The 19,956-nt window shown below is 43.6% G+C and overlaps 1 protein-coding gene across 2 annotated transcripts in view; it reads left to right on the forward strand.

The window, feature by feature from the left end:
* The first annotated feature begins 845 nt into the window (after nucleotides 1-845).
* LOC132883231 (CD209 antigen-like protein 2) overlaps nucleotides 846-19,956 on the forward strand; it is a 144,508-nt gene continuing 125,397 nt past the window's right edge. For both annotated transcript variants that reach the window (XM_060916588.1, XM_060916589.1), the window contains exon 1: nucleotides 846-1,076. In XM_060916588.1, coding sequence (XP_060772571.1) covers nucleotides 920-1,076 — 157 coding nt within the window. In that variant the 5' untranslated portion in view covers nucleotides 846-919. The remainder of the gene's footprint in view (nucleotides 1,077-19,956) is intronic.

The raw sequence follows: 19,956 nt of genomic DNA on the forward strand, positions 1-19,956 counted from the left end.
ATCGTTTATTTTAGACATAAAACTAGTTATCTGTTCATTAGAAAAATGAGCCGTGTAGTCCGTCGGTTGAAATCGATCCATTCTGTACACGAGTGCAGCAGTATTCAGCGGTGTTTTTGACCGACAAGATGGCGGTTGTGTACTTTCCGGTCACGTGACTGCAAGATCTCTATAGCAACTATAACTTACTCGAAGGAGTGCATTAATACAGAGCTACTCTCAGATCTGCTGTTTTTGAAAATTAGTCAGTATCTTCTGAACAAAAACATTCAAGAATTCAACAGTGCTGAAAGAAATTGTATTCATTCATCATGATTTTGCCTGACAGAGACTATACTTTATTGTTCTGCACCATATAGTAGTATGATCTGTTTTGAAATGTTCCTGACAAAACGTAACCAAAAAATGTTCATTACTTCTCTGAACACAGTAATGCGGAACGTGGAACTAACCACTATATGTTTTTGCTTTATGAACAGATGATGCAGCAGGATGGTATGCGGTGGAGCTGCTTCAATTCAGAAACAAGAAATCCATCCATGTCAGTGAAACATCTACACAAGCATCATCCATAATTAACTTCATATGAATAAAACATTCAGTGAACTCCTCAGGAGGGAGTCTGGTAGTCACATCACAGTGTAGTGACATGTCACTGATACATTAAGGCCTTCCAGCTTATACTGTCTTCAGAATGTCAGTTTCACATCCAAAAATAACACATTGACCACATGCGTTGCTTCATGGACATTTAAAGGAATTGCATTAAACAGGAAATAGGCATTCAACATAATAGCAATAGATTTAGTCACGTAGGCAGTGCTCCTTCAGACAGCCACTTTGAGTGTCGTTTAGACAATTAAACACCCGTAAAACTGTGTCTGCTCATTGAAAGCTCAGGATTACTGCAAAGAGAAGAATGGAGATGAGTGAGGAGATTTATGCAAATGTAGATGTTACAGAAGACAATCAAGTGGATTCCAGTGGCAGTCAGAACTCATTTGAAGATATTTATGTGAATGAGGACAAAGTGGAGACCCAGAGGGCCAGAAGCTTCAAGCAATCTGAGAGCTCAGGTGAAATACACTCACTCATAAGTGTATGTACTAATCCACTAATCTCCTTAATTTAATTACCTTGTGTAAAATTTCATGAAATAAAAAAAGAAAATCTGTAAAATTGACACTTATTAGAACACACACAACTAGCATATGGCTAATACTGACTAGCTCCCATCACATTCACACTAGGGGTGTAAATCTCCCCATTTCACATGATGCTATACACATTATACATAGTGTATGATACAAGAACAATAAATTTAAATCAGTAATGATTTGATGCACTCCAATTCAGTACTGGTCTTATACAATCTGGTTATGCTTTACTGTAGCTATCATGTGTGTGAATCCACCATTCTCTATACCACTGTAGAAGTGCATGTGCTTGCCAATAAAGTAAACCATTGCATTATTGTCTTTGACTAGAAGATATGTAGAGTAGTGAGCTCTGGTGGAAGAAAAAAAAAACTGCTGACATTAGTGTTACTTCTTGCATCTTTAGCTGACTTATCCAAAATGGCGTCGCGGATGGTTGCCTCGGTACTTTGCCCTCTTGTACTTTCTATGTTTTTGTGTATTTGTTGTGTTTTTTGCACTCCTTCACTGGTCACATACTCCAGAAAAGAACTTATAAACATTGGAATAACCACCAGTAAAGTTTTTTCATCGGTTTTCATTGATCCAGAAAGTTTTCCAGAGCTACTTGTTGGAGGAGCAGCAGCTCTCTATGGATTACGCAGAGGACACCGGAGACACCGGGGGAAGCGATCTGGTGCGCTCGTCAGACTGAAGGCCAATTTATGCTGACAACCCAGTCCTCGCAGATAGCGTCGCAGACAGTGTCTGCATAGCCCCCCCACCTTCGCAGACGCTCTGCGCGCACCTCCCAAAAATTGTGACCACCGCAGAAGCCTCGCTGACAGCGCCGCAGACAAGAGGGCTCTGATTGGTCCACTCTACATCCGCTGTACACGCACTTCCGCTTCCCTACTTTCCCAGTTTGGTTTGTTTTCACGACCGGCATTTTTAAAAACACGAGCGAAGATGGAGCAGCACGAAGAGCGGTTGATTGAGGAAGTACGTACATCTATACGACTCCAGTTCTAGTCATTATAAAAAAAAAAAGTTCTAGTCATTATAAGTAACCGGAGGATAAACACTCCACTAACCACACCCACCAACTACTCCTAGCGACTTCGCGCCCCCTTGCATTGTGCCGGTGAATAACATCGCGCACGCCTATTATCCCCGCTCAACAATAAATTACAACTGTCTGCGAAAAGCTATCTGCGAAAGCCTTGTCGCACGAGCATACAGAGGCCTTGAGGCAGCGGGGTTTTCGCACTGCGCTCCCGTCTATTCATCTGGCTAGCATCCGCCCTCTGCCCAATAAGATGGACGAACTGCTGCTCCTCAACTCAATTAACACGGATTTTTACAGATCTGCTGCCTTGTGCTTCACCGAAACCTGGCTTGGTGAACACATCCCAGACTCTTCTCTCCATCTGCCTGGATTTCACCTGCATCAAGTGGACCGCGAAACGGAGCTCATGGGGAAAACGAGGGGAGGCGGAATCTGCTTTTATATTAACGAAGGTGTATTGATGTCACAGTTCTAAACAAATTGTGCAGTCCTCATCTGGAGTCATTATTCATAAACTGCAAACCGTTTTATGCTCCGCGAGAGTTTTCCTCGTTTATTCTGTTTGGAGTCTACATCCCCCTCAGGCGTGTATTAATGAGGCGTTTCAACACCTGGCTGACCAGATAAACAATGTGGAGAAAAAACACCCGGACTCTTTGCTCATTGTTTTGGGGGACTTTAACAGAGCAAACCTCAGCCATGAACTGCCAAAATATAAACAGCACATTAAGTGTCCCACCAGGGACACCAACACTCTGGACCATTGTTACACTGTTTTAAAGGACTCATACCACTCTGTCCCCCATGCAGCCTTGGGACTATCTGATCACTCAGTGCATTTACATGCACATAGAGAAAATCGAATTTCTGCCGTAGCTCAACTGAAATCGAAGTTCTAAATGCCATGGAAACACCCTCGGCTGAAATCGAACCGAACTGGATTTCTCGTAATCGAGCTACGCGACCTAGATTATGTGATTGTAGCCGAGCTACTTAGTGCATGTAAACCCTATCGAGCTACGTAGTCGAGCTACTTACTTCAGCACTGCCCTTTCCGGAAGTGACGAGTGACGAGACCACAAGTGGGAAACACAACAGCCTCGGTCGGCATGACAACAGTAGTAGTAGCAAGCAGCGTCCATCTTCTCTCTCTCGATGTTGCTGTCCTCGTCGTCGTTCTTCTTGTGAACACGGAACTGATAACTTTGTTTATACTCTTGAATAGCTCTTCTTCATGACGACAACCGGAAGTGTACCAACACGATGGGGCGTGTAGCGCCACCTGTGGCTCGGGTCCACAATGTACCTCACACAATAGCTTGATTTCCTTGTGTGCATGTAGGATTGGATTTCTCTGGCACCCCTGCTGGGACCCTTAGCTCGATTACCAACAGTAGCTCGATTTGGATGTGCATGTAAGTGCACTGAGTGTATGGTTCATCTTATCCCGTCCTACAGGCAGAAACTGAAATCTGCCAAGCCTGTAGTCAAGACGGTGAGGAGATGGTCCAATGAGGCCAAAGTGGAACTACAAGCCTGCTTTGACTGCACTGATTGGAGTGTTTTTGAGGCTGCAGCTTCAGACCTGCATGAACTGACTGATACTGTGACATCTTACATCAGTTTTTGTGAGGATGTGTGTGTGCCTACCAAAACCTTCCGCATATACAACAATAAACCCTGGTTCATTGCAAAACTCAGGCAAGTTCATCAGAACAAAGAAGATGCCTACAAAAGTGGAGACACTTCTGTATAATCAGACCAGAAACACACTCAGTGCGTTTACATGCACATAGAGAAAATCGAATTTCTGCCATAGCTCGACTGAAATCGAAGTTCTAAATGCCATGGAAACACCTTAGCTCGGCTGAAATCGAACCGAACTGGATTTCTCATAATCGAGCTACGCGACCTAGATTATGCGAATGTAGCCGAGCTACTTAGTGCATGTAAACTCTATCGAGCTATGTAGTCGAGCTACTTACTTCAGCACTGCCCCTTCCAGAAGTGACGAGTGATGAGACCTCAAGCGGGAAACACAACAGCCTCGGTCGGCGTGACACTTCACCTTAGCCGCCACTTTATTAGGAACACTTGTGTCTGGGCATGTACGCACCCATTTCCAATTAGTTGGTAAGTTATTAGCATGTTAGCAGGCTAACAGTTAATATGTTCACCATTACAGATCAACTTCAACTTAGTGGCCATTTTATTAGGAACACTTCTGTTCGTACATACACTCTTCTTGTGAACACGGACCTGATAACTTTGTTTATACTCTTGAATAGCTCTTCTTCATGATGACAACCGGAAGTGTACCAACACGATGGGGCGTGTAGCGCCACCTGTGGCTCGGGTGCAACAATGTACCTCACACAATAGCTCGATTTCCTTGTGTGCATCTAGGATTGGATTTCTCTGGCACCCCTGCTGGGACCCTTAGCTCGATTACCGACAGTAGCTCGATTTGGATGTGCATGTAAACCCACTGACTGACAATGGAGGTGAAAGCAGCTAAGAGGAACTATGCTGATAAGATTATAAACAGCCTTTCAGCAAACGATCCGATGTCAGTGTGGAGAGGCCTACAGAACGTTAACTATAGACCATCCACCAACACTGCAGTGAACCATCAACTGGCTGACGAGCTGAATGTGTTTTACTGCAGATTCAACACATTCACACCTCTCCCCCCTTCAGTCATTAAAGACCCATTTATGCCCCCTGCCATTCTGCCACCCCCCGCCTCTGACCCCCCACCAGCACTCAAGATCTGTGAAGAGGATGTCTGTCATCTTTTCCGCAGACAGAAGATCAGCAAGGCACCTGGCCCAGATGGTGTCACCCTCTTGTCTGAAGGTCTGTGCTGACCAGCTGGCTCCCATCTTCACCCAGATCTTTAACTGTAAAACCACGTCTGAAACGAGTTTTCAACATAGTATTGTGATGTGCACTTGTTCAGAGTGGGAAAACACACTTTGTGTCACCGAGTGCATGATAACAGCTTTCCTAACGCAGGAGCGCATTCAGCCTGTTTCTAACGCCTTTTCAGAGCATAAAGCAAACGTTTGACAAGGAACATTGATTTTGAATGAAATGAGTGCATTCGAGCATATGTGACATGAAACAACTTTCTAAGCATGGATTTTCATGTTTTCGAGCTTTTAACACATTTTCATCATATTGGTCATTTTAACTGTAAAAGCACGTCTGAAACGAGTTTTCAACATAGTACTGGGATATGCACTTGTTCAGAGTGGGAAAACACACTTTGTGTCACTGAGTGCATGAAAACAGCTTTCCTTCAGCAGGAGCGCCTTCAGCCTGTTTCTATCGCCTTTTCAGGGCAGAAAGCAACCGTTTGACAAGGAACCTTGATTTTGAGTGAAATGAGTGCATTCGAGCATATGTGACATGAAACAACTTTCTAAGCATGGATTTTCATGTTTTCGAGCTTTTAACACATTTTCTTCATATTGGTCATTTTAACTGTAAAAGCACGTCTGAAACGAGTTTTCAACATAGTACTGGGATATGCACTTGTTCAGAGTGGGAAAACACACTTTGTGTCACTGAGTGCATGAAAACAGCTTTCCTTCAGCAGGAGCGCCTTCAGCCTGTTTCTATCGCCTTTTCAGGGCAGAAAGCAACCGTTTGACAAGGAACCTTGATTTTGAGTGAAATGAGTGCATTCGAGCATATGTGACATGAAACAACTTTCTAAGCATGGATTTTCATTTTTCGAGCTTTTAACACATTTTCTTCATATTGGTCATTTTAACTGTAAAAGCACGTCTGAAACGAGTTTTCAACATAGTACTGCGATATGCACTTGTTCAGGGTGGGAATACACACTTTGTGTCACTGAGTGCATGTAAACAGCTTTCCATCAGCAGGAGCGCCTTCAGCCTGTTTCTATCGCCTTTTCAGGGCATAATGCAAACGTTTGACAAGGAACATTGATTTTGAGTGAAATGAGTGCATTCGAGCATATGTGTCATGAAACAACTTTCTAAGCATGGATTTTCATGTTTTCGAGCTTTTAACACATTTTCTTCATATTGGTCATTTTAACTGTAAAAGCACGTCTGAAACGAGTTTTCAACATAGTACTGGGATATGCACTTGTTCAGAGTGGGAAAACACACTTTGTGTCACTGAGTGCATGAAAACAGCTTTCCTTCAGCAGGAGCGCCTTCAGCCTGTTTCTATCGCCTTTTCAGGGCAGAAAGCAACCGTTTGACAAGGAACATTGATTTTGAGTGAAATGAGTGCATTCGAGCATATGTGACGTAACAACTTTCGAAGCATGGATTTTCATGTTTTCGAGCTTTTAACACATTTTTATCATATTTGTCATTTTAACTGTAAAACCACGTCTGAAACGAGTTTTCAACATAGTATTGTGATGTGCACTTGTTCAGAGTGGGAAAACACACTTTGTGTCACCGAGTGCATAACAGCTTTCCTAACGCAGGAGCGCATTCAGCCTGTTTCTAACGCCTTTTCAGAGCATAAAGCAAACGTTTGACAAGGAACATTGATTTTGAATGAAATGAGTGCATTCGAGCATATGTGACATGAAACAACTTTCTAAGCATGGATTTTCATGTTTTCGAGCTTTTAACACATTTTCATCATATTGGTCATTTTAACTGTAAAAGCACGTCTGAAACGAGTTTTCAACATAGTACTGTGATATGCACTTGTTCAGAGTGGGAAAACGCACTTTGTGTCACTGAGTGCATGAAAACAGCTTGCCTTCAGCAGGAGCGCCTTCAGCCTGTTTCTATCGCCTTTTCAGGGCAGAAAGCAACCGTTTGACAAGGAACATTGATTTTGAGTGAAATGAGTGCATTCGAGCATATGTGACATGAAACAACTTTCTAAGCATGGATTTTCATGTTTTCGAGCTTTTAACACATTTTCTTCATACTGGTCATTTTAACTGTAAAAGCACGTCTGCAACGAGTTTTCAACATAGTACTGTGATATGCACTTGTTCAGAGTGGGAATACACACTTTGTGTCACTGAGTGCATGAAAACAGCTTTCCATCAGCAGGAGCGCCTTCAGCCTGTTTCTATCGCCATTTCGGGCATAATGCAAACGTTTGACAAGGAACATTGATTTTGAGTGAAATGAGTGCATTCGAGCATATGTGACATGAAACAACTTTCTAAGCATGGATTTTCATGTTTTCGAGCTTTTAACACATTTTCTTCATGTTGGTCATTTTAACTGTAAAAGCACGTCTGAAACGAGTTTTCAACATAGTACTGGGATATGCACTTGATCAGAGTGGGAAAACACACTTTGTGTCACGGAGTGCATGAAAACAGCTTTCCTTCAGCAGGAGCGCCTTCAGCCTGTTTCTATCGCCTTTTCAGGGCAGAAAGCAACCGTTTGACAAGGAACATTGATTTTGAGTGAAATGAGTGCATTCGAGCATATGTGACGTAACAACTTTCGAAGCATGGATTTTCATGTTTTCGAGGTTTTAACACATTTTTATCATATTTGTCATTTTAATACAACCCCGATTCCAAAAAAGTTGGGACAAAGTACAAATTGTAAATAAAAACGGAATGCAATAATTTACAAATCTCAAAAACTGATATTGCAGAGATGCCTATCCCAAATTTTGAATTTCAGTATTCTTGAAAACATTTTTCAGTATTTTGGAATGACTTTCAGTAACATTAATTTATGCGCATTCCCATTATAAAGAGGTGTATATACCAATATGTTTAACATTTAAATTATTAAAAAGTACTGTTTTGTGTGAATTGAATAAACAAAACACGAGCAGCCATCTCAACTGAATTTCCACTCAACAAATTTCTAGAGCATACAATATATCACATTTTTATAAATACAATAGTGTTCCCTGTTTGCAGACATTACGGTTGACTACCAATCATTGGTATTGAATGTAACTCCTCAAAAGTATTATATTGCCTGGCATAATGTTCTACCTGTTAACGGATTCTAATAAAATTAAAAAAAAAATTTCTTATTTCCTGCCAAAGAGAGTCCGACATTGTTATCTTAATGTCCCAATATATAAATATAAATATAATATAATATAAATATAAATATATATAAATAAAAATAAATATAAAATCATGCAGATTTAAATGTTTTCACTAGATAGGGCCTAGAACGTTTGGTAAAACTTGTATGATAGTAATGGTTAGGCTAATGGTAATGGGTGTATGATAGTAATGGTTAAGAATGCATCATCATTCTCCAAAAGTGAATTAGGCTTATTATAAACTGACAAGGCTAGTCATGTCAAAGTAAGTAAGAGTAATAGGCCTACTGCATGAGAGAACATTGTGTCAGTTTCTGGGTGTTAATGCTCTGGTGAAATGTGGTGGTGGTAAAGTGGTAAGGAAAAACTTGACTCAAGGACCACTAGGCTCTTTGGCTACATCCACATGACAACGGCAACGAGATTTTATTTTTTAAAAAAAATAGCGCATCCACATGGGCAACGGATCAGTAAAATATCAGGTACATATGGCAACGCAACGCTTGCTGAAAACGATGCAATACACATGCCACACCTCTACGTGCGCTGTAAGACGGTCCCATCGGAGACACCAGAACAATAGAAGAAGTAGGACGCATGCGCATAAACCCCTTCTACCCAGCGTGAAGCACTCACAGGAACAAACACACAACAACAAGAAGATGGCTGCGACTACGCGAGGAAATCGTGCCTTCTGTGTGTACTAATTAGTTTTATTAGTGTGCATAGTTTTATATAACAAATTCTTATTGTGTGTGAACATTTTGAAAAAGCATTTTTATATAATTTATATAACTTTTTATATTGTGTGGGGCGGCACGGTGGTGTAGTGGTTAGCGCTGTCGCCTCACAGCAAGAAGGTCCTGGGTTCGAGCCCCAGGGCCGGCGAGGGCCTTTCTGTGCGGAGTTTGCATGTTCTCCCCGTGTCCGCGTGGGTTTCCTCCGGGTGCTCCGGTTTCCCCCACAGTCCAAAGACATGCAGGTTAGGTTAACTGGTGACTCTAAATTGACCGTAGGTGTGAATGGTTGTCTGTGTCTATGTGTCAGCCCTGTGATGACCTGGCGACTTGTCCAGGGTGTACCCCGCCTTTCGCCCGTAGTCAGCTGGGATAGGCTCCAGCTTGCCTGCGACCCTGTAGAAGGATAAAGCGGCTAGAGATAATGAGATGAGATGAGATATTGTGTGGGAACATTTTGAAAAGCAGTCTTATCCAATAAAAAAAGAAATTCAAGAAATGGTTCAGTTACTTGTTTATTTAAAAGAAAAGCTGTATACAAAAGTGAATGCAATGCAGTGGTTCATACAAAACAGCGAGAGTGCTGCTTGTTCTAGTCATGTGGTTGTGACGTCATCGTAAACAAATCCGTTCTACTCATCCAGACTACTTCGCAACGGCGCCGTTGCCAGATTTTTCCACTCTGGAACCCGTTCTCAAAAAATATCGTTTTGGGGCACCCAAAACGCCGGTGCCGTGTGGACGCCAGGCCAAAACGATAAACAATTTTATCAGATTCACCTGAATCCGTTGCCGTGTGGACAGCCTCTTTGTCTTTGTTGCTAGTTGGTTCATTGTAAGTCAACCTATACTCATACAAAAACTCAAATGCAATAATTCCTCTGAAGCAAGTGGGGGAAATTTACCATTGCATATCTTCATTATTCAATTATAAGACCAAAACACCTTTCATCTAAAAGAACTACCTTTAATCATTAAAGCACCCCTAAAAATAGCCTAAAATCGCCACTACTTTAATGGTAAGCCGAAATCACATAGCTTATACAATCACTTATATTTTTACAATCATCTTATATTTTGCAAAACATGTAATAAAGCCAGACAGGTCAATGAATATATGCCTAATAAATGACAAATCAAAGTAAAAAATACTGGTCCATCTCAAACCAAAATCTCCCCTATTCTTTTTGCATACAACTTACAGCATCTTTAACTTTGGGAGAAAAAAAAAGTGAATTGTGTTGCCTTACCTTAAGGGTGGCATATCTATTAACCACTTATTCTTCACACTCTAAAACAGACACTGAATAATGATGTCAAAGATAATAATAATAATAATACAATATCTGTTTTTAACCTTGATTCATACCACACCAAAACCTAACCTCTCTTCTTCTGGCTTACTAAGCAAATCATCCCCTCTACTTTGGGTGAACTAAGCTGTGTCGTCTCACTTTAAAGCTGGCAAATCTATCAATCACATTTTCATAACTGATGCTGTCAAGTAGCTCCTTCTCAATTGACATCACAGCCAAATGATGAAGTCTGTTTTGCCCCATGGTTCTCCTGAGCCAGGTATGGAGATGACGCAAGGCACTGAAAGACCTCTCGCAACTACAGCTGCTAACAGGAATGGTTAAAGCAGCCTGAACAGTAGCTTTAAGAGAAGGGAACATGTCAGCATCCAGTAGGTCGTACAGTCAGCATGTCCTCAACATCACTAGCCTCTCTCTTCCTGCAGATACATGTGTAAACATGCTGTTACAGACAGGAGAGAGTGGAAAACAAACAGCAAATACACTGATGAGAATTTAGAGGAGTTTTGCTCTCAGTCCCACTGCTAAAGGTGTGTTGATGGCAAGTAGGCATTCAATGATGGCAGGGAAATTGTCAAGTACTGCATTCACTGAACGAAGTTGGCATGCCCAACATGTGTTTGACAACTGGACGAGTTGACTTGGCTGCAACCCTAGCTTTTTTTGTGTGTCTGCAAACTTGTGGTGGTTCACAAGTGAGACACTGAAAAAAAAAGAGTGGACACTTTCCAGCACGTCAAAAAACTCTTTGGCCTCAGAAATGGCTCTGCATGTGTGACATAAGACAAGGTTTAATTCATGGGCATAACAATGCACATAAATTGCTTCAGGGTGCTTCTTTCGAAAATGGGCCTGGACACCCCCCACTGCCCCACTCATGACTGCCGCCCCATCACAGGTTTGGGCCACACATTTCAAGTCATCAATGCCTTTTGCTGTCAACTGATCCTCAATTGTGGTGGTTATGGATGCAGCATCGAAACTCATCAATTCTGTAAGGGCTAGGAACCTCTCTCTCACTATACCCCCTGAAACATACCTAACACAGAGTGACAGCTGCTCCGCTTTTCCATCTCTGGCTTCATCAGCCATAATGGCATACATCTTTGACTCCATCTCGCTTACAACAGCTGCAGTTACCTCCTCTGAACAACACTATCATTTAATTCTGATTAGCACATGAAAGATATGTAGTATTTGATGGAGGAGTGTAACTTTGTATGAAAGGGTCAAACTGTTTCAGAAGTTCTATGCATGCCAAGAAAACCCCTTTGTTGTGGCTTTCAGATGATTCATCGTGACCTCTGAATGGAATACCTTGTTTACCCAGCATGCAGGTCACTGCCACAACATGTTTCAAGTACTCCCTTCTCTCATTTACCTCAGAGGAACTTGCCCTCTCTATTTGCTGCACAACACTGCCTTTTAACAGACTAGCTTGATAACTTTGCCAGCGAACTACGTTGTCTTTGTGAGACTGAGTGGTTTCATGTTTCTGAAACAAGTTCAGCACCTTCCTCCAATTTTTGACCCCATCAGTCACGAATACATCCTTTTTCAAATTTCTACCAAACACCCTACAACCATAGCAGAATGCAGCATTCCTTCTATAGGAGTATTCAAGCCAGTTGTAGCTCTGGAACCAGTTATATTGAAAGGCTCTCCAAGGTTCTCCACGGATTGAAAATATAGGGGGGTGGGGGTCAATCGGATGACCTTGAAACAAATTTGCATACATTTACATATGTCATTTGCATAAATTTTGCATAAAATACTCTCAAATAGTAATCATTTAGAATAGAGGAATCAATTGGACTGGTACAAAACACATCATACATCAAACATTACACACTTACGCATCATATTCAGACACATTGTTTGAAATGGAACTGGAAAAAATATGTTTTTATTTAGCAAGCTACAAAAAAAGAACAGAAAAGTACAGAAGTTTTTGTATTAACTATATTCACACTGCTCCACAAAAGCTGACATTGTTTGAAATGGAAATGTAATTGCAGGCACCACTGGAAAAAATATTTTTTTTAGAGAGTAAAGTACATTGAAAAGATGTTGTTTTAACTATATTTACACTGCTCCACTTTGAACTTTTTGTTTTTATCCTTTATTTCTCTGCCGACAATAACAATCAGTTATCTCAAACTTGGTGTCGATTCACACGTTATTATAAAGGCGTGTGTGGCAGCGGGGGCGTGGTCAAGCATCGGTCTGTGACAGGAGGGCGGAGTCAGGGAAGGTAAGTAGCAGAATCACTACACCTGTCGTTAATTAATGTGTTTGTGTGTCTTCCCAGTGACCGCACCCTATTTAAGGAGAGAGCGTGAGAGCAGAGAGAGCTCTCTCTCCCGAACCAGACGGCTGATGTGTGTGCGTGTGTCTGAATCTCTAAATGGTACAGGGCCCAATTACCTCTCTGATATGTTGCAGCGGCCTAACCCAATCAGATCTACCAGATCGCAGCAGAAAAATTTACTGTTAAAACCTGTTGTTAAAACAAAGTGTGGTGAAGCAGCTTTTAGCTACTATGCAGTGCAGCTATGGAACCAACTGACAGAGGACATCAAAAATGCTCCTGCTGTTGGCAGCTTCAAATCTAGACTAAAGACCAAGCTGTTTTCAGATGCTTTCTGCTAAATTATTAATATTGCCATCTCTATATGTTTTAAACTCTTTACTTTTACAGTCTCTCCATGTTTTAAATTTTACTTAACTTTTATTCTATTTTATTCTGCTGTTTTTTTTAAATTGAACTTTTATCTCATTTTATTATTTTATTTCTACTCCATTTATTTTATGTAATTTTATTTTCTATTGTTTACTGTTTTGCTTTTATTTCTGTAAAGCACATTGAACTGCCACTGTGTATGAAATGTGCTATATAAATTAACTTGCCTTGCCTTGAGAGTGTGTGAGTATATATGAACGCTGAAAAAAAGAGAGTTTTGTGAACTCAGTTCTGGCCTGCCATCCTTCTGTGCTCCACCCACCTACCTACATGAACTGTCACAGTGGTGCTGAAACCCGGGAGAGCACAGGAGTTGCTGGGATTCGAACCCCGGTCACTGGTGTGATAATCTAGCAAACCCCCACTAGGCCACCAGGGGGATGACTCAAGTGCAGAGGCGTGAGGCGAAAGTAGAGTATCAAAAACAGTTTATTTACAATATATACAATCCAAGGGAAAAAAAACAAAAAGAATAATCCAAAAGTTCAGAAGAAAAACAAAAATATCCCAAGGTGCAATGTTCAAAATCCAACTCAGAAAAGAAGAGGCAAAAACTCAAACGCTCAGAAGATCCAAAGGTCAAAACAAAAATCCACAAAGTCCAAAAGAAAGCAACAAAACCAAGAATACTAAGAAACAGGCAAGGTACATGGGACAGAGGGAACTAGCACTAACAGCATAGCATAAAGACTCCGTGTCTAGGGACTGAACTGAGGGAGTATATATACACAAAATAAATTGGAAACAGGTGACACTAATGAAGACAAACAGGCAATCAACACAAACACAAAACACAGGAACAGTGGCGGCCTCTAGAGGCTAAAACAAACATGACAAGAAAAGGAAATAACAGTGGCCTCTAGAGGCCAAAACAGTCCCAGTCCTAACAGGACCCCCCCCCCCCCCCCAGGAGCGTCTCCTGACGTTCCCAGGGCGATCCGGATGGGCTGAATGGAAGTCCCGACAAAGTTCCTTATCTAATATGTCCCGAGCTGGGACCCAGTAGCGCTCCTCAGGACCATAGCCCTCCCAGTCCACTAAATATTGGAGCCCACCGCGGACCCGGCGGGAGTCAAGCAGGCGATGCACAGTGAACACAGTCTGACCCTGGAAGATGCGGGGAGGGCGGGGGATTCCTAGGGACAGGGGCATAAGTGGACGACAATACGGGCCGCAACAGGGAAACATGGAATGTGGGGTTGATCCTTAGCGTTCGTGGTAACTGGAGCCGGTAGGAGACAGGGTTCACCCTGCGCACAACTTTGAAGGGCCCAATGTAGCGAGGAGCAAGCTTGCGGTTCTCCACCCATAGCGAAAGGTCCTTGGCGGACAGCCAAACCCACTGCCCAGGGCGGAAAACGTGGGCAGGCCTTCTATGGCAGTTGGCCTGAGTCTGGTTGGTTCTGGAGGTCTGGATGAGGGTCCTCCTGACCTTGCTCCAGGTCTTGTGACACCGTCTCACATATTGGTTGACCGAGGGCACCCCAGCGTCCTCCTCCTGGTCCGGGAACAGAGGTGGCTGGAACCCAAATTGGCACTGGAACGGCGACAGCTTGGTGGCCGATGACTGCAGGGTGTTGTGGGCATACTCTGCCCATGACAGCCAGGTGCTCCACGATGTCAGGTTATCCATAGCCAGGCCTCGCAGGGTGGTTTCCAGGTCCTGGTTGAGCCTCTCCGTCTGGCCATTGGACTGTGGGTGGAACCCAGAGGAGAGGCTGGCAGTGGCTCCGATGAGCTTGCAAAACCCGTGCCACACTCGGGAGGAGAACTGGGGCCCCCGGTCTGAGACGATGTCCTGAGGGAGACCAAAGACTCGGAAGACATGATTAAATATTAATTTAGCTGTTTCCAGAGCAGAAGGGAGTTTGCACAGTGGTATGAAGCAGCAGGCCTTCGAGAATCTGTCGACTATAACCAAAATGACAGTGTTACCTTGAGAGTCTGGCAGGCCCGTGATGAAGTCGACTGCCACATGGGACCAGGGATGCCGGGGAATAGGCAGAGGATGCAGGAGACCCTGGGGACACTGTCGTGGGTTCTTGGTTCTGGTGCAGATATCACAGGACAGGATGAATGACCTCACTTCCTTCTCCATGTTAGGCCACCAGAAGCATCTCTTCAAGAAGTCCAGGGTCCTCCGAGCTCCCGGGTGGGCGGTGAGAGGGGAAGAGTGACCCCACTGGAGAACCTTGGCCCGGGCTTGATGAGGGACATACAGGAGGCCCCGTGGCCCCGTCCCAGGACCAGGGTCCTGGCGTTGAGCTTGTCGAACGGTCTCCTCAATACCCCAGCGGACAGGGGCCACAATCCGGGACACAGGGATAATAGGCCCAACCTCACTCTCCCTGTTGTTGGGTGAGAACAGCCTGGAGAGCGCATCCGGTTTGGTGTTCTTAGAGCCCGGGCGGCTCTAAGAAGGGTGAAATTGAACTGGCTGAAAAACAAGGCCCACCAAGCCTGTCGTGGGTTCAGCCTCTTGGCTTGTTGGAGGTACTCCAGGTTCTTGTGGTCCGTCCAAGCCAGGAATGGATGTTGTGCTCCTTCCAGCCAGTGCCTCCACTCCTCAAGGGCCAGTTTCACCGCAAGCAGTTCCCGATCCCCCACATCATACCGGGACTCTGCAGGGCTCAGGCGGTGGGAGAAGTATGCGCAGGGGTGCAGCTTACCCTCTGAGCATTGGCCTCTAGAGGCCAAAACAGTCCCAGTCCTAACAAATAGGTGCTGCCACCACCACAGGTCAGTTGAGTTGCAGTGCAGCGTACTCATTAATGCATCTCTCTTCTGCTTCCAGGAAACTTGTAAAGTTTTGTAAAGTTTCCTAATAATGATCAGCTTCGTATGCAGAAAAAGACTATTAATTGCTCGGCTGCCAGAAAGGAAGTGGCAGTTGCTTCCTGGGGTCAAAGTGTGAAAACACCAGAACACTATCGCAACTATAACTTACAAGAAGGAGTGCATTAATATAGAGCTACTGTCAGATCTGCTGTTTTCGAAAATTAGTCAGTATTGTGGGTGCAATCAGTTAATTATTGAAATTAAGTGATCAATCTCATTAAATCAGTCTCATTAAATTTGAAGGTCAATAATTAAAATGAATCAATCCCATTGAATTGTTTACTTTGACTCATTTGAATTGAATCATTTAGTGAATCATTTAGTGAATCATACCATTAATCCTGGATAAATTACCAAACAGCTAGATTATGGTATATTTCCAAATTATTACGATCACTTACCATATTACATAACTTATATGCACCTTTTTGAATTCTTTGAGAGATTGGGGACTTCAGATATTGTTCACATCAACAAGATGAATACACACAGCTTTGATAATAAATGAATTTATTATACAAAGATAAAAATAATAAATCAATATATACAAATATGATATGGTGTGTGTGTGTGCATGGCCTAGCTTGTTGCTAGCTAAAACCAAGGAATGTTATCTAAATAGAACAAAGGATTAGCTCTGTTGCTAATGTGTGCTTGTGTGTGTGTGTGTGGGGGGGAAGGACTTGACCATGTGTTTAGCCTCGTGTAGCTAACTACACGTGGTGGAGGCCTAGATTAGCCTTGTGTTGCTAGTGTGTGTTTGTGAAAGGCCCTATGGCCTAGCTAAAGTGTGTTTGTTAGGCCTGGTGAGGCCTACTGAGCACATGTTGCTAAAGACAAAGGGAAGCTGTCTAAAGTGTATCAGGCCTGATCAGGCCTGTTGAGCACGTGTTTTCTCAGTAACAAAAAGATTCCACACTCATAACATTACCAAACTCACTGAAACCTTGATAAGGTCAAAATGTATGATAAGGAAATTAAAGTGTTAGTCGGAGAGGAGCATGCACAGCCTATCTATTAAACAATTGAGAGAACATAGAACCAAAATAAATCAACACGCTGCGTGTCTAACAGTGTAACAGATAAACCTGGGTTTAAATTCACACTATTTCAATAAAAGCAAATTCCTAAGATATCTTAATTATGCCCAAATGCCAAAATCTTACTTAATCCTGCCTTTAGCAGGGTATGAAGAAGATGTTCGCCGTTGCAGAGCTTCGCTGTTCATGAAGCACGTGAGCCGCTCGTTTAGAAAGTGCAGAGTCTTCTTGGGTCCGGCGGAGCACTTGGGTCGTTTCCGTGAAGGCAGAGGATTCTTGATCCGAACTTCAGCGTTCGTGAGGAAAAGTCTCTGATCAGAATAAGATGCACAGCGCTTTTGAGTTAAAAAGGATTCAATCACTTCTTAACTTTTAACTGCCTGGGCTGCAGTCGTGATGTCACTTCTAATACGAATAAACCGGTTGTAACTCAGGTTGAGTTTAAAGATCGCGCGACTCTAGAGTTTACCTTGGCCAAGGGTAAGAAATCGCGCTGAATGATGGATCTTGCAAGAAAGAGGTGTTTTCGGGTTTGAGAGCATCTCTTTATGCGTCTAGACTCCTCGGAAACCGGACGCGAGAGACAAAGGGCTGAGGAATTCTAGGCGGTTTATGCCTTCCTGGAGGATGACTTAGATGATCCCGCCCACGCATGACGTAGGTCACGTGGAAGAGGACTGGGACTTGTAGTCCCCAGAGACAAAATGGCGGCATGATACCTACATTCCCCCTTTTGGTCTCAGTGGTATGACGGAGTTGTAGAACTGAGAGCACCGTATCGTATCATCGCCGTGTCCATAGTCCTTAAGGTAGAGTTGTCCTGTGCAGTTCATGGTGTCCTGCGAAGACTGTGTAAACTTGTGAGTTCCAGTAAGACAGTTGGAGACAGAGGCATTTTGGGCATATAATCACTATGGGCATTTTGGGCATATAATCACTATCTAACTAACTAGATCAAAACCACATCAAAAAAAAAAATTAAACATTGAACATGAAACATGTAGTGTTCAATTTCTTATGCATAAAAAAAAACAAGAAAAGAGAAGAAATGAAGGAAGGAAAGAAGTATTAGTGTTTGGGTTGGCAAACCTAATCTTCTAGAAATCTTCTGTGTTTGGTAATAGCAGTGGGTGGTCTGGCCAGAGAGTGTGCGCTACTGCGGCTAAAGCTGTCAGGGACACAGACCATCTTATCTAGCTTGGCATGTATTATGTATGGTTTGCCTGGGCAGACCCAGTGGATGTCTTTAGTGGGGGTGCATATCTCTAAGTCTTGTGGATTCACAAAAATGAGGATAGCACTGCCAAGACTATATGCCAGGTGTATTTGCGATGAATACACACTAGTAATAATAGCGGATTTTAGTATTTTATCTACCATGTTATACCGAAGGGTTATTACTTCATTGGGTTGGTAAGTCTGACTGGGAATGTTAGTGTACGCTTATGGTTGAGTGATGCATACAAGCTAGGTGGACATGATGGGCCTAGCTGTCGTCCACCCCCTTTTGGAGTGAGGACTGTTCAAAAGGTTTGATTCGTTTGATTAGGCCTAGATGTCCTAATGTGATACGCGACGGGGAACGGTTTTCCCACGATCGAAAGGTCTCGACCAGGGTGGTAGGAACTTCTCTGAGATTCGGGCGTAGTAGGCTTTGTGTCCTTCTACTCTCGAATCGAGATTCTTTTGGGCACCTGTAACGGTTGACTGTAGGTGGCGTCGTAGGTCGGCGACATGTTGATGTGCAGTGTATGCAATCGCGACGCTCATGGCCTCTGGTTTGTATAGGAGATGTGGGGGAGGAACCAACTCTCGCCCAGTCATCATCCCAAAGGGTGTGACTTCAGTGGCGCAATGAGGGGTGGACCGAATGGCCCTTAGCACCAAGGGAAGTTTCACATCCCAAATTTTACCATGGTTTGTGATATACTTTCGCAGCATGCTCACAATGGTTTGAATGGCTCGTTCAGCCTGACCAGAGAATTGAGGGTGGTATGCAATATGGAATTTCGCCTCGACGCCTAACATGTTCCACAGCGCAGCCATTACACCAGCAGTGAAATGGGTGTCTGTGTCTGAGTCGATGGATAGAGGGAGGTTTTTCAAAGAATTGTGGCCACTAGGGGGAATCGCGATGTCGGGTGTTTCGACACCGGACTCGGTGTGCAAAGACATGAACTGAAGTTCATCAGAAATTTGATCTCGCGTGGCGCTCGGTTGATCGGTGTTCGCACTAATCTCGTCGCAACGGTTTTGTGCATATTTTGTGGGATCCAATGACTGTGGGGTTTTGTTTTGTGTGAAGCTGACTAAGTTTATGTTGCAGGGCTTGGTTGGGATTGGGTCGCCTTGTGAGAGCCATGTGTCTGAGAGATGGTGGTGAAGACTTTAGCGCACATGAGAGGTGCGTTTTGTGTGTTTGCCTTCGCCACCGGGGGGGGCCCTACATCCTGACCCTCGCCTGCTGTTTCAGAGGGATCTCTTTCCCCCTTTTATGAGATATACCCGTGGTTCCTGGCCTAGTCATGCCAGCGAATAGCTTTTTGTCATTTTTCTTGGGCTCTTTTGTTTTATCTGTTGAGGGGTCTGACGTCTCCTGTAACAGTTCTTTAATCTCAGCCAACTGGGCTTTTAAAGAGTCCAGCTCTGAGGGGAACTCACCAGGTTGGTCTGAGTCACTGTGTCGGTCATCTCTACCCTTATGTTTAGAGCTACGGTCGGAACGCTTCTGCCGTTTCTAGTCAGAGCAGGGATGACGGTTTTGCTGCCAACCGTTTTGTTCCCTACGACCCTTTTCATGTGATGGGCGATTGCCATAGTCACTGTGGACTCACCCTCGGTCCCTCCTGGCCTTACCTTGTCGATTTTTCCACTCACCCTCGTGATGGCTCGGCAAGGATCGGGCTGGACCGGAATTTTTCCAGGTGGGTCCCCCTTTCGGTGCTTCACCTCCTTCTAAGGTTAGTGGGGGCTTGTCCTCACCCTGGAGGCTAAGGACTCTGGGTTCATCATCGTTTCCGTTTGCGGTTTTGATGATGGTC

This window comes from Neoarius graeffei, chromosome 3 (genome assembly GCF_027579695.1).
Source record: "Neoarius graeffei isolate fNeoGra1 chromosome 3, fNeoGra1.pri, whole genome shotgun sequence".
NCBI classification, from domain to species: Eukaryota; Metazoa; Chordata; class Actinopteri; order Siluriformes; family Ariidae; genus Neoarius; species Neoarius graeffei.